Source organism: Giraffa tippelskirchi, chromosome 7, assembly GCF_054371585.1.
Source record: "Giraffa tippelskirchi isolate mGirTip1 chromosome 7, T2T-mGirTip1v1.2.pri, whole genome shotgun sequence".
NCBI classification, from domain to species: Eukaryota; Metazoa; Chordata; class Mammalia; order Artiodactyla; family Giraffidae; genus Giraffa; species Giraffa tippelskirchi.
In genome coordinates, this window is record NC_137281.1 from 78,585,820 (window position 1) to 78,601,720 (window position 15,901).

General features: G+C 42.6%; 1 protein-coding gene across 3 annotated transcripts in view; it reads left to right on the forward strand.

Annotated features, from left to right (window-relative positions):
• The window catches only part of SLC51B (SLC51 subunit beta), a 30,645-nt gene that overhangs the window by 13,232 nt on the left and 1,512 nt on the right, over window positions 1-15,901 (forward strand). The window contains exons 1-3 of one of the 3 annotated variants that reach the window (XM_081505777.1): window positions 13,173-13,201; window positions 13,529-13,739; window positions 14,843-14,933. In XM_081505777.1, coding sequence (XP_081361903.1) covers window positions 13,643-13,739; window positions 14,843-14,933 — 188 coding nt within the window. In that variant the 5' untranslated portion in view covers window positions 13,173-13,201; window positions 13,529-13,642. Of the gene's footprint in view, window positions 1-13,172; window positions 13,275-13,528; window positions 13,740-14,842; window positions 14,934-15,901 lie in introns of those variants that run through there. The other 2 variants (XM_081505775.1, XM_081505778.1) reach the window with 2 other exon arrangements.

Sequence of the window (15,901 nt, forward strand, 5' to 3'; positions counted from 1 at the left end):
ATACTTATATAATTCAGGTTCATAAACTACATTAGGTAGCTACCACCAGACTGAATGAAACACCATACCATATTTGTTTAGAAATTCCTCTCAACCCTCCTACACTGTTCGTACAGTCATTATGGAAACAGTGGAAATTCTTCAAAAATTTAAAAATAGAGTTGCCATATGATCCAGCGAGCCCACTCCTGGGCATATATATATACCTAGACAAAACTACAATTCAAAAAGATGCGTGCACCCCTATGTTCATAGCAGCACTATTAACAATAACCAAGATGTGGAAACAATGTGTCTACCAACAAACAGAGGAATGGATAAGGAAGATGTGGTACAAATATACAATGGAAAACTATTCAGCCATGAAAAAGAACTAAATGGATGTTGCTTCCCTTTGCAACAATATGGATGGACCTAGAGATATTCACATCAAGTGAAGTAAGTCAGAGAGAGAGAGACAAATATCATATAATATCACTTATATGTGGAATCTAATATATGACACAGATGAACTGATCTATGAAACAGAAACAGCCTCATAGACATAGAGGACACTTGGATTTCCAAAGGGGAGAGGACTGGGGGAGGGATCAAGTGGGAGTTTAGGGTTATCAGATGCATACTAGTGTTACGTAATGGATAAGCAATAAGGTCCTACTGTATAAGCACAAGGAATTATATTCAATACTCTGTGATAAACTATAATGGAAAAGAATATGAAAAAAATATATATATACATTGAATCACTTTGCTATACAGCAGAAATTAACACATTGTAAATCAATTACATTTCAAGAAAAAAATTAAAAATAAAAAGAAATTCCTTCCAAATATAGGAAGCTGGTTTAAAGGAATAATGTTAATGTGGATACAAATATTTCCATCAATGGTTATATTTTTATATGGCTACTTGCCTCCATTTTCTCAAAAAAGTAAAAAGTCATCAACTAGGTAAGAAACTTAATGGACATAGAGTCTTTTTTTTTAACCAAGGCAGATCTTTAAAACTTATCTGAGCCCAAAGGAGGAGTTGTGCAAGAGAAAAATTGTCCCAAATATGGTCCAGGATAGAATTTTTTTCTTTTTGAATGATTTAATACATAGCTTCCTTATGGAAATAAATTATAATTTCTGATAAAAAAAATTAGAAATTTTTCTGATAAACTTAAGAGGATTAAGACTTATTCTGGAAACCTTAGTCACTTACCCACACAACTGACATCAGTCAAGAGTCTTAGTGACTTTCTAATTGAACATGGTTTTGGTTTTGGTTTTAAATCTAGTCTCACAATGATTATCTAATTACTCACCAAAAGTACACCTCTAAACTGGGACTACCAGAGGCCTTTCCCCTGACAGCAAGATGGTGATAAAACTTTAACTATAGTCCTAACTAAGCAGTCTCAAGAGTTCTCAACTGTATTCTACTTAGTTTCCTGAAAGAATGTTTACCTGCTTATGAAGGTGAGAACCACAAAATTCAGACAAAGTAACACACAATGCTTATTGACTAACTTGTTAGACATTTCTTGAACAGATTATTGAGCACCTTTCTTCAAGATGAAGCTATTCAGTGTTCTGTGTAGGGGGATGATTAAACTTCACGTACCTCATATGATTAAAATGAAAGGCTGATAGACTTTGGCTTTATTCTACTCTTGGACTTTGATTTATTCAGAGACTGAAGAAGATATTTGGTTATACTATAACCAGGAGCAAGGGGTCAATGACATAGAATTGCGGGTCAATGACATAGAAAGTTTCCAGTGTTATAGCTAAGGTAAAAGTGCTGGCTACAGAATGTCCTTTCTTGGAGAAAGCATAAACTTTGTGCCATTGTTTCACACCAGTTTCTGCCCAAACTTCCAATACTTTGTAAATGTTCCTGAAATACTTCCAGCAAAATCTATGTCTGTTGAAAAAGCATTTACTCACTGAGATGATTTTATTTCAGTGTAACAGTGGCTTCCCTTTGGATACTGATCTTCTTTCTAGTCACCTTACTGCAGATAGAGGCATCAGGTCAGTGATTAAGCACCAATAGTTTTGGACATTTAATAATTGCTGTGTCTTTTCAGAAAATCTCCTCACTGATTCTACTACGTGTTTCCCTCCTCTGAGTTTAATATAAACATTGGCCCTTAGAAGAAATATTGGTTCCAATTGTACCATAGTTTAACCTCTCCCTTATTCTTGGACATTTAGATTTTTAAAAACCTCTTTAAACGATGCTGCAGTGAAAATCTTTGTACATATATCTCTACTGCATTATCTTGTGTGTTATCATTTCCCTCTGGACTTCATTTCATTTTCTGTGAAGTTTACTGAGAAGAGAATGTGCTGCTTTGGCGGACTTGGAAAAATTATTGTTTTAATGATTAAATTGGCTTCTGAATTTAAGCGATGTTTGTGAAAATGAAGGAAAGAACAAACAGCTAGTCAAGGGCATGACCATCTCTTTTGGCTTCAGCTGATAATGAATGGCTCACCCCAAAGAACAGAACAGTCTGATCTGAAAATATAGAGCAGCCTCCACCACCTTGAAGCTTTAGCTGGCTGTCAGCCTTGGCAAGCATCACATCTTTATGTGGGGAGGAAGGAGTAAGGAGGCTGAGAAGCAGAAAGATGTTCACCCCTAAGTCCTTGAGCTCAGGGAAGGACCCTACCTGGCACTTTAATCCTGGGCGCATATTGAAGTGCCCTGAACTGAGGGATCAGGACCCTGGACAGCTCAATTGGCGTTTCCCTACCTTCACTACCCTCGTTCTTAGGCAAAGGGTTCCCCTCTTCATATTGCGTTTTACCTGAAAATTCTGAAAATGGGAATAAAAATTTTAAAAAATAAAATAAAATAAAATAAAATAAAATACCTTTTCTTTTTACTCCTCTTCGAAGTTTATATGGTTTGATAAGAAGAAGTCCAAGGTCCAAGGATGTATGACTGGTCATAGTAAAAGTGAACTGGACTAGAACTAAGTTCTTCTGATGCCATTGCATTCACTAATTAAGCAGTTACTGAGCATAAATAATGTATGTATTAGTTACAGGATAGACTAAGATTCTGTAGCAAAGAGATCTCAAACACAGTGCCTCAAATCATACCAAAGTGTACCTCTCTCACACATAACACTCCAGAGGTGGACAACTGATCCAGGGCAGGTAGGCTGCTCTTTTCCATGAGGTCATCCAGGGACCCAGGTCCTTCTAACTTGTTGTCTGGGTCCACAAACATTTCCTGTAAAGATCCAAATAGTAAATATTTTAGGCTTTGCAGGCTGTGCAATCTTTGTCACAACTGCCCAATTCTGCTAATGTAATGCAAAAGCATCCATATTGTTGTTGTTTAGTCACTAAGGTTGTGTCCAACTCTTTAGTGACCCCATGGACTGTAGCCCACCAGGCTCCTCTGTCCATGGGATTTTCCAGGCAAGAATACTGGATTGGGTTGCCATTTCCTTCTCCGGGGGATCTTCCCGACCCACAGATTAAACCTAAGTCTCCTGCATTGCAGGTGGACTCTTTACCACTGAGCCACTTGGGAAGCCCAAAAGCAGCCATAGGCATTACATAAGCAAATGGGAATGGCCATGTTCCAATGAAACTGTATTTACAAAAGCAGATTAGACTTGGCCCTTTTTTTTTTTGTCTTTTTTCTCTTTTTCTTTTTCTCCTCAGAACTTGAAAATCATCACAAGGGCTGCATCAGTCATGAGGGAAATCTCAGAAATATAAGCACTGATTTCCTTGAGCTTTTGAGCAGTTAAATTAGTCATTAGTTACCTCTCAAATTCTATATGAAAAAATAACCCCTTATGTATTTAAACCATTGAAATTGGGTCTTTGTTACCCGAAGCCAATCACATTTCTTTTTTTTTTTAATAAATTTATTTATTTTAGTTGGGAGCTAATTACTTTACAATATTGTAGTGGTTTTTGCCTTACATTGACATGAATCAGCCATGGGTTTACATGTGTTCCCCATCCTGAACCCCCTTCCCACCTCCCTCCCCATCCCATCCCTCTGGGTCATCCCATTGCCCCAGCCCTGAGCATTTGTCTCATGCATCGAACATGGAATGGTGTTCTGTTTCACATATGATAATATACATGTTTCAATGCTATTGTCCCAGAACGTCCCACCCTCACCTTCTCCCTCAGAGTCCATAAGACTGTTCTATGCACCTGTGTCTCTTATTCTGTCTCGCATATAGGGTTATCGTTACCATCTTTCAACTTCCATATATATGCATTAGTATACTGTATTGTTGTTTTTCTTTCTGGCTTACTTCACTCTGTATAATGGGCTCCAGTTTCATCCATCTCAATAGAACCGAATCAAATGTATTTTTTTAATGGCTGAGTAATATTCCATTGTGTATATGTACCACAGCTTCCTTATCCATTCGTCTGCTGATGGACATCTAGGTTGCTTCCATGTCCTGGCTATTGTAAACAGTGCTGCGATGAACACTGAGGTACACGCGTCTCTTTCAATTCTGGTTTCAACTCCTGCAGCTGAATTCCAGAAAAATAAATGACCCAATCAAAAAATGGGCCAAAGAACTAAACAGATATTTCTCCAAAGAAGACATACAGATGGCTAACAAACACATGAAAAGATGCTCAACATCACTCATTATTAGAGAAATGCAAATCAAAACCACCATGAGGTACCATTTCACGCCAGTCAGAATGGCTGCTATCCAAAAGTCTACAAGCAATAAATGCTGGAGAGGGTGTGGAGAAAAGGGAACCCTCTTACATTGTTGGTGGGAATGCAAACTAGTATAGCCACTATCGAGAACAGTGTGGAGATTCCTTAAAAAACTGGGAATAGAACTGCCATATGACCCAGCAATCCCGCTGCTGGGCATACACAATTCTTAACTGATATGGAAAGCTTCCCTGACAAGATAATATTTAAGCTGAGACTAGACAGATTATGAGGTGGCAGATAGAGTACCAGGGGAAAGTCCAAAGCCCCTTCTACTGCCTTCCACCACTAATTGCCCACCATCTTCCAGGAAGGGAGACTAGGGGCTGGAGAGGTCAGGAGAGTTCAAGGTAAGATTGATTTGTCCAGAGGTGACATTTGACGCTATGTGGAAGGGAGGGCTTGGTAATGAATTCACATCTCTGTGTGTACCTTTCCTTCATGACACTTATCACACAGCAATCAATTGCATCATCCCTGGTGTGACCACAAGACTGCAGTCTCCATGAGGTCAGGGACAATGCCTGTGATTGTTCATTAGTAGCATAAATCCTGGCACAGAGCAGACATGGAATAATAGTTATTGGATACGTTATAGCAGAAAGAACTGAAGTGAGAGGAGGAAGAAAAGAGACACAGGCAGGAGAGTGGAAAACCCTGGCTGGCTGGAGCAGGCACCTCTTGAAGGGGACACGATCCCAGTGATGCTCCCCCAGGGCAGATTCAGACGACTAGGGTCAAGGGTCACTCTAGGGACCCACACTGGCATGCCTATCCAGCTCACAGCCTTTCTCTCTTGGCTACTCGGTGGGCATGGCTACTCGGTGGGCATGAGATTTGAGCCAGCATTCATAGTACTTCACCCTTGACCACAATAACTGATCCAAAATGAGGGTTTGTGACCCAGGCCTGGATAATTAGGGTCCTGTCCCAGGAATTGTCAAACTGGAATTGAGAAAAGAGACTCCTTCCCCCTCAGGCTGTGAGGGTGTGAGCCTGGACTTCCCACAGTCTGGTCCAGCTGCCAGGAGATGGCCAGCCTGTAGGAAAGAGCCTGATATCCAGAGAGAACAGGGGGAGACCTAGAGAGAGAGTGAAGGATCTTCAGGCTCCTGATTCCAACTATCCTTAAAGTCGGCTCCACTCTGCTCTTCCCAGTTATACAAGCCAATGAATTCCTTTTAAGTTCCTTTTGTGCTTAAGAAAGTTAGAATTGAGGTCCTTTTATCGAAATCTATGAGCCGCCTTTTTCTCCAAAATACATCCTGAATCTGAGCACTTCTCACCATCTCCGCTGCATTAACCTGGTCCAAACCACCACTGTCTCTTGCCTGGATGAATGCAACAGACTCTCATCTCCTCTCTTGCTCCCTGACAAACCACTGTCCACCCAGTAGGCCAACTGATCCTGGATAAATGTCAGTCCAATGATGTCACCTCCAGTGATTTCTCTCGACATCCGTACTCCTTATCCTGTTTTGCGGCATGATCTGCTTCTGTCTACCCTCCAACTATTCCATGCCACCTCCCATCATCACCGTGCTTCGGCTGCCTTGCCCCTTGTTGTGTGTTTCTCAGACTCGTGAATCTCATTATTTCTTCAGCACCTTTGCACCTGCTGCCCCAGGTTTTTGCATAGTTAATTCTTCGTCATTCAGTTTTCAGTTAAGTAATACAGTAATCATAGCCCCCCATCTATTTCTGTATCATTTTGCTGTTGAAATTATCCACAGAAATTGTCACTAGTTGAAATTATTTATGTTTTACTTACTTTTTTGTGGGCTGTCTGTCCCCTAGAGTATGAGCTTCAGGAGACTAGAGACCTTGCCTGTCTGCTTACCTTGTGTCCACAGTAGGTGTTCAAGTAATATTTATTGAATGAATGAGTGATGGAATGAGGAGGAGCTGGAGTTCCATTCAGGCCCTAGGTCCTCGTTGAACCTCCTTTTTTCTGTTGTCCACACTGGTGGCCAGTATTAACTCATAGAGGAGCTTGCACCTGTCATGTGACTTCTGTTCAACCTCTTTTGTCATTTGGGAAATGGGAACCCTACTCCTTGCTAAGCCAACTCCAAGGGTTGTTGGAGATGCAAGGAGCTGGTGGGTAGAAAAGCCCACTGATGATCAGAATTGAATGTGTCTGGCTTGGAGGGGGGACACCTCATTCCTGCCTCCCCACCAAGCCCTTGCTACTCAGCGCTGTTCAGCCCGACCTGCTTCCTCCTCTCTGGGTCACCCACACAGCCTCATGTGCCTTGCCTCCCCACCCCCAGCCCTCCAAAGGTCTTATTTTATAGCTTCCTGTGAGGATATCACATGAGGCCATGACCCTTGCTGTGAGAAAGCAGAGGCTGTAAAAGGTCAGCCTTGGCTCCCTGCTTGTGGTTAAATATTGATAACTCCAGGAAATAGAGGCCCAGAGTGGGCATACCACACATCCCCCTGCACTGATGGAGCTCCAGACAGAGGGTCCTCCCCAGCCTGTTCCTCTGGGCTGGCAGGAAGATTTGGATGTTTTCTTGTTACTTGAGGCCAACAGATGAGAAGGAAAGTATTGGGCTCCTGGTTCTTGCTGACTGTGAAAGTCAGGTGGAGCCTGTTTGCCATCAGCGGCCACTCATTCAAGAGGTCAGTCACCCCCGAGTGACAGAGGAGGCTCCAGGCCTGGGCGTGTGCTAAATGCAGAGCTCCCAGATGGGCCGGCTGCCACAGGCTCTGCCGCACCGCCCCCCGGGTGACAGCTGTGCAGGAAGCTCAGGTGCAAAGACCATCCAGTGTCCCCTGAAAAGAGGAGGAGGAAGAGAGAAATCAGTGCTGCTCCCACCAGCAGACCAGACAAATCCTCGGAACCCCGGACCCAGGGTGAGTGTCTTCAACCTGCCGCGGGAATGGGGTGGGGGGTGCCAGGTCTTTGGCAGGAATCATGTCCAAGGGCAGATGGTTAAGCTCTGATTAAAATGCAGGAATCTCATACTGAGTGAAGTAAGTCAGACAGAGAAGGAGAAATATCCTATGACATCCCGTATCTGTGGAATCTAAAAGGAAATGATACAAATGAACTTACTTACAAAACAGAAACAGACTCACAGACCAGAAAACAGAAGTTATGGTTGCCTGGGGGAGGGATCGTTAGGGAGTTTGGGATGGACACTGTACACACTGCTATATTTAAATGGATAACCAACAAAGCCCTACTGTATAGCACAGGGAACTCTGCTCAATGCTATGTGGCAGCCTGGATGCAAGGGGAGTTTGGGTGAGAGAGGATATATGTTATGTATGGCTGAGTACCTTCTCTGTCCACCTGAAACCGTCACAATATTGTTAATCAGCTATCAACTCCAATACAAAATTAAAAGTTCAAAAGAAAAATAAAAATGAAAACATAAAAATATAAATAAAGCAGGAATCTCCTGGAGGGGCCTAAGAGCATGTGACAACTAAATGCAATATGATATCCTGCATGGGAACCTGAAGCACGAAAAAGACAATAACAGAAAAGGGAAATGCAAATAAACCATGACGTTTAGCTAATAATTTTTTAAAAATTCAGAGATATTAATACTATGCTCTCTGCAGAAAAAAACTGGATAAGTGCTTTGAGGGGAATGTGTAGAGAGGGCCAACGTGTATCCATCTTATCATTTTGTTTCATTTGTTGGTATATTTTTATTATAACAATATTATGCATGTTTAAAACATACATTCCACTGTGGGCATCAGTCCACATGCAAATGTGTACACTTTTCTGATTAGTTCCAGTACCACACTGTCTTGATAACTGGAGTTTTAAAGTGAGTCTTGAAGTCAGGTAGCATCAGTCCTCTGACTTTGTTCTTCTCCTTCAATACTGTGTTGAGTATTCTGGGCCTTTTGCTTCTCCTTATAAACTTGAAATTCAATTTGTCAATATCCATAAATTAACTTGCTGGGATTTTGATTTGGGTTGCCTGTATCTATAGATCACACGGGGAAGAACTGACATGTTGATTAGTTCAAAATTGGAATTGTTGTCCAGAAATGTATAAATACAATAGATATATACTGTTTTATTGAGGTATAGTTGACTTATAATATTATATGTTTCAGGTATATAACATAGTGATCACAATTTTTAAATGTTGTACTCTGTTTATAGTTATTATAAACTATTGCCTGTATTCCTTGTGCTGTACAATATATCCTTGTAGCTTATTTATTTTATACGTAGTAGTCTGTATCTCTGGAGAAGGCAATGGCACCCCACTCCAGTACTCTTGCCTGGAAAATCCCATGGATGGAGGAGCCTGGTAGGCTGCAGTCCATGGGGTCACTAGGAGTCGGACACGACTGAGTGACTTCCCTTTCACTTTTCACTTTCATGCATTGGAGAAGGGAATGGCAACCCACTCCAGTGTTCTTGCCTGGAGAATCCCAGGGACGGGGGGAGCCTGGTGGGCTGCCGTCTATGGGGTCGCACAGAGTCGGACACGACTGAAGCGACTTAGCAGTCTGTATCTCTGAATCCCCTACCCCTCTCTTGTCCCTCCCCATTCCCTCTTCCCACTAGTAACCACTAGTTTGTTCTCCATCTATCTGTGAGTCTGTTTCTTTTCTGTTATATTCACTAGTTTGTTTTATTTTTTCGATTCCATGTATAAGTGATGTTATACAGTATTTGTCTTTCTTTGCTTGACTTATTTCACTTAGCCTAATACCTCCAAGTCCATCCATGTTGTTGTAACTGGCAATATTTCATTCTTTTTTTATGACTGAGTCCATTGTACAGATGTACCACATCTTCATCCATTTCTCTGTCAATGGACATTTAGGTGGCTTCCATATTTTGGCTATTGTAAATAATGCTACTATGAACATCAGAGTGAATGTATCTTTTGAATTGGTGTTTTTATTTTCTTTGGCTAATATAGGCATACATTTAAAATACACACAAATACACAAAATATATGTTTAGAATATACATACAAAATATATACATTTAAAAATGTAATTACATGTATCGTTTTCACAAAGTTAGTATGTACTCAGGAGAAATGTATACAGTACAGAAGGGTTCAAAGTGGATGTCCCGTGGATCTAGACCCCAGCCCACTTCTCTAGAGGTAGTTGGTGTTGGCATCTTGACCTCCATGTTCTTTTCTCTGTAGGTGTATGTTAGGGGAGGGGGTGGGTGTTCTGCATATGCAACAGGGGTCTGTGGCCAATATTACTAATTAATCCAGGCATTGCTGCATCTGAGACTGGACAGAAGATCACAACCCTTAACAAGTGCTCTGGAAAAGTTGGGGCTAGAACCCAAGATCACATCGATTGGCCATCCCTGTAATTTGTCTTTCCATTATTCAGTATATATATATATATATATATCCTTCAAATGAGTAAGTAGGTAGTGGGCATCTGAGTCCTTGAAACTCTTTAAAAAAAAATCTTTCTTTTTCCCTGACTTAGTGGTGGTTTAGTTGCTAAGTTGCATCCGACTCTTGTGACTCCATGGACTGTAGCCCGCCAGGCTCCTCTGTCCATGGAATTTCCCAGACAAGAATACTGGAATGGGTTGCCATTTCCTTCTCCAGGGGATCTTCCCAACTCAGGGATCAGATCCGCATCTCTTGCATTGCAGGCAGATTCTTTACCACCGAGCCACCCAGGAAGTCCTTGGCACATGAATGATGATCCATATATGAAAAACTTGGCTCAGTATTATATTTGTATCAAAATATTTTCCTTCAAAATCTATAGATGTTTCTTCAGTTTTCTCAGAGCATTTAGAGTTGGAGAAAACTCTGATGTCAGTCTTTTTATTAGTACCTTGGTTTTTTGTTTGGCTGCTTGCCATCCAGTTGTTTTGGGATGTTCCTGGCTGAGCCTGCGAAGGCTATTTTGGATTGGACATCAAAAGTAGGGGGATTTTGAGATGGCCTCTGGCCTCTCTTTGCCTTGTTGTCCTCTTAGCCCTATGACATGTTTTCATAATTGGTTTGTTCAAAACCCTTTATTTTGATCTCCTTTTCTGTTCCCTTTTCCTCCCCTCTCCCTCCCACGCCCACCCTCACACCAGAGATAATTATCTAATGTGTTAAATGTGTCTTTTTTAAAATGTGTTTTTGTAAAATGTGTGTTATTGTTTTGTATGCATATATGTTGAATTTTCATAAATGGTGTTGCATACTCCCTTATGATCCTTGGGGATACTTTCTTTGGGATATGAATACACTCAGGAGTAGAACTGCTGGGTCATGTGTACACTTACTTTGACTAATTTGCTGTCTAGATGGCTGACCCAGCCTATACACCCTGGCAGTGCATAAGGCTACAGCCCCAGAACCACACCAACACCTGGCATTATCCACCTTCCAAACTATGCCAGTCTAATAGATGTCAAGTGGTGTTTCATTTCATTTTAATTGTCATTCTTCAGATTTTCAAAGAGTTTAAGCATATTTTCATATGCTTGCTAGCCTTTTGAATTTCCTATTTTGTAAACTGCCTGTTTATATTATCTATTAGGATCCTAGTCTTTTTCTTGTTAATTTGTTAGAATTCTTTGTACATTTTAGATATCAGTTTCTTCTGAGATTTAAGCATCACAAGTATCTTATCCCAATCAGAAATGTGTTTACTACTGTATCAATAGTATTCTTCATTAGAATGGATCATCTTATTTTGATATAATCAAATTCAACAGTTTTCTGTTGTTATTCAACGATTTAAGCTTGCATGGTTTTAAGAAGTGCTACCCTACTTCTATTAACTTTGCACTTTTTCCTCTTACATTTAGGCCTTTAATATTGGAATCTGTTTTTGTGTGTGTTGTTTGCTACATGTGCATCTGTGCACGATGTGTGCTCAGTCGTGTCCGACTCTTTGTGACCCCAGGGACTATAGCCCGCCAGGCTCCTCTGTCCATGGATTTCCCAGGCAAGAATACTAGCATGGGTTGCCATTTACACCCCAGGGGATCTTCCCAACCCAGGAATTGAACCTGTGTCTCCTGCATGGGCAGGTGGATTCGAGCCACCTGGGAAACCCCTAGATGTGCAAACTGGTCTTCCTTTTCTCCATAGAGTGAGCCAGTTTTCCTGACACCATCTACTAAACAATTCCTCCTTTCCCTACTGGTCAGCAGAGCTATCCTTACCTTAGAAATATCAAGTTTCTATGTGAATATAGGTCTCTATGTAATCTCTGTTCCCATGCCTTGGTATAATGACTTGACTTTATGTCAAAACCACATTTTTTATTATAATACATCTTGAGAGTCCCTTGGACTGCAAGGAGATCCAACCAGTCCATCCTAAAGGAAATCAGTCCTGGGTGTTCATTGGAAGGTCTGATGTTGAAGCTGAGACTCCAATACTTTAGTCACCTGATGCGAAGAGCTGACTCATTTGAAAAGACCCTGATGCTGGGAAAGATTGAGGGCAGGAGGAGAAGGGTACGACAGAGGATGAGATGGTTGGATGGCATCACTGACTCAATGGACATAAGTTTGGGTGGACTCTGGGAGCTGGTATTTGACAGGGAGGCCTGGCGTGCTGCAGCTCATGGGGTCGCAAAGAGTCGGACATGACTGAGCAACTGAACTGAACTGAACTGAACATCTCAACATCTGGTGGGGCCAGTCTCCCCTCTTAGTCTTTTTTTCGATGTTTAGGTGCTCAGTCCTGTCTGACTCTGCAGTTTACTTTGTCTATATAAATACTAGTATGAGTATATCAAGGTCCTCAAAAAACATCCAGTTAGAATTTTGGCTGAGATTGTATTGAATTTACAGATTTATTTGGAGATAACTGATATCTTAGTAAGTTTATCCTGTCTGAAAACATAAATCTCTATTTATTCAGATCATCTATTATTATTATCTTGTTCTAGAGTTAGAAAAATGTTCTTCAGGGGACTTCCCTGGTGGTCCAGGAGTTAAGAACTCCATGCTTCCACTGCAGGGGGCACAGATTCTATCTCTGTTCAGGTAACTAAGATCCTACATGCCCTGCAGCACAGCCCCCCCACCCACCAAAAAAATTCTTCATATGCTACTGTGCTACTGTGGGATTCTGGGATGCTACTGTGAATGATCTTATTTTTATTTAATTTTCCAATTTCACTAACAATGAGAGAAATACTATTTCGAGCTTGTATACAACAATTTCAGTGAATGCGTCTATTAGTTGTATTGTTTATTTTGCTAGGTATTAATAGATGATCTTGTCATCTGAAAATTATGAGTTTTAACTCTTTCTTATCAAGTCTTATGCTTCCTTTTCTTTCCTTATAGCACTTGCTAGGACCTCTAGGACTATGTTAAACTGTAATGGTCCAAATTTAACCAGCAGCTACCTTTGTCTGGTACTTCACCATTCTCCACTCTGGGTCCTGGGTATGTCGATATCCGGGAGAGAGACTGTGATAGGCCCAGCCTTCGTCACGTGGGGGAGACAGGCACCTGTGATTGGCCAGCACAGAAAAATCCGCTGCTAAGGAAACTAGGTGAAGGAGTGGGGTGGACTGCAGAAGTTGGAGGGGATGCTGGGCAGGCGAGAACTGGAGAGACCCTGCAAGGGTTGGTCCCACAGCCCATCAGTGGCTCGGTCCTCCCCACACCCGCATCAGTGCTCCTCCCCACGTGTAATGAGTTTTAATAAAGATTTGAGTGGCTCCCACTTCTATGGTCTCTGCTGCTTCAGGCCCCACCTGCTCCAGGAGTTCCAGCTATTTCAGTCCTATAACTTTGGGCCCAGGGAGAGCTGGGTTTGGGCAGGGAGGGGAGAGTAAATTGGGTGGGATATCCATTCATGCTCCGTTCTTCGTTTCCAGGAGTCTTCAGGCGTTTGCCGAGGGCCATAACTTTAGTAGGCCAGGAGAGCAGTTGCGGGCGAAGGGGTCTGAGAACTTCCTTGTCAGAAGCATATCCCAACCAGGAGCAGGGGCATGAACTACAGTGAGGAGCTAACCGGAGCTCCACCCATCACCGAGGTGCCTCAGGAGCTGCTGGAAGAAATGCTTTGGTTTTTCCGAGTAGAAGATGGTAAGTGGCGGGGATGGATGGTGGAGGTGTGCTCTCAACACAAAGAGAAGAGTCTGGCTGAAGCCCCCATCATGGTCCCCTCCTCCGTGGCAGGCTGTACATTTCCTCCAGGGCAAGAACTGGGGCTGAGGGTCTCACTACCCAGAGGGGCCTGGCTAAACTGCACTCTCCTTTCCTCAGGGCTGGTCACTCATTTACTCATCCATCCTGTCATTCACAAATATTTATTAAATTCCTTCTGTACACCAGGGACTGTTCTCAGCATGGAGGTTACAGAAATGAAAACACACAAAAATCTCTGCCCTCATAGAGCATTCCTTCTAGTGAAAGAGAAAAACCAACAAATGACTAAAATGCATAGCGTGCTGGTGAAATGAGTAATAAGGAGAAAATGTAAGCCAAGAAAGGAATAGGAAGTGTGCAGCCAGGGAATGTAATGTGGTCAAGGACGGCCTCGGTCAGAAGCTGATGTTTGAATAAAGGCTTGCAGGAGGTGACAGAATTAGCCATGCAGATTATGTGGGGAAAGGCATTCCTGATGGAGGGAACAGTAGATGCAAAAGCTCTGAAGCTAGATGCTGCCTCATCTGGGTACAGTATAGACAGATCCTGATTATCCAAATTCAGATTAGCTACTTTATGTATTATCTGCAGGCAGCTTGTCAAATCTAATTTAACTGCCACCCTTTCTTCCCTCCCTTGCTTCTTTCCTCCCTCCCTCACTTCCTTCTTCCCTTCCTCCCTCTCTTCCTCACTTCCTCCCTCCCTTCCTCTTCCCCTTGTACTGCACTTGGCCAGGCCCTAGCAAAACTCTGAAGATGGTGAAGTTTATCTTCACTACACACCTCCTTTCCCCACTATTATTATCCCACTACAGTGCTGTCTTCCCCAGGTAGATGAGAACTTCTTTGGAGCAGAGATCTCTTCTCCGCTTGTCCCCTACTTTGGACCAGGAGTTCCCTGGCTCATCTTCAGCTTGGTTAGTCTCTCTCTACAATATGTGACCCACAGCAGGGGGAAGCTGATGCTGTGAGTTGGTCTGTTAGGGGCCTGAGGGGCACCTGGCCTGTCCTCAAGGCTCCATCCTGTGTGTCCCTCCCCAGCAACCCCTTGGAATAGTTCCATGTTCGTCCTGGCAGCCTTGGTGGTCATGATAAGCTTCATCCTCTTGGGAAGGAACATCCAGGGAAACAGGTGAGGAGCTGGTCTAGGGGTGGTCTCTGGAGTGTGGGGAAATCTAGAGGGGTCATCTAGAGACCTTGGCTGTCCACCCTTTGAGTCAGCAAAATGCAGCCTGCAGGGTTTTGTTTGTTTGAGAACCCAAAGCTGTAGAAAAACTAGCAGCTGTCCCCGATGACCATTCCCTGGCCAGCAAGCAGCGCAGGGGCTGGTGTGTCTCAGAAATCAGGATCACTGGCTCTGGAGTCATACAGGCTGGGTTCAGATTCCAGTTCTGTCACTCACTAGCTGGGCAAGACACTCAGTACCTCCAGGCTGGCTTCTCCTTCTATAAATGTCAACTGTGATGGATTCTTTCCTCCTAGGATTGTGGGGAGTGCTCAGTGGGGGATTTTGCAGAATTAGGGATGTGGTTAAATGGGAAAACCTTGTGCTACTCCAAGGCCAAATGCAGGGCATGGACAGAGACCTGAGATCATTTGGGGCTCCTGGGTAATTCTGACATTTTTATAACAACAATACTCCTTAACCCTGGATGAACAAACAAATCACCTGCGGAAGAATGTTAAACACAGAAATCTGTGCCTCACCTTAAAGATTCTGATGCAGAGGGTCTGCAGGGGAGGGAACCTGGGCACTGGCATTTTGTTAAACTCTCTGGATGAGTCCAGGACTAACTTTTCAAAGTTCCTTGAGGGCGAAAACTACATTTGACTCAACTTTGCTTCCCCAAGCAACTGGCACATTGTCAGATTCTGGAAGTTATTCAACAAATACTTGGTTCACTCATTCCCATTCATTCATTCAATAATTACTATATCCTAGTAACTAGCCGTAACTTTTAAACAGTAACACTGAGAATCCCTCCTCAGATCTGTATCATGGTTTGCAATTTTGAAGGCACTTTCACATTCTCTCACTTGATCAAACCAGCCCTGTAAGGTGGGGCTGGCACAAGTTACTTATTCCCACTGTACAGATTC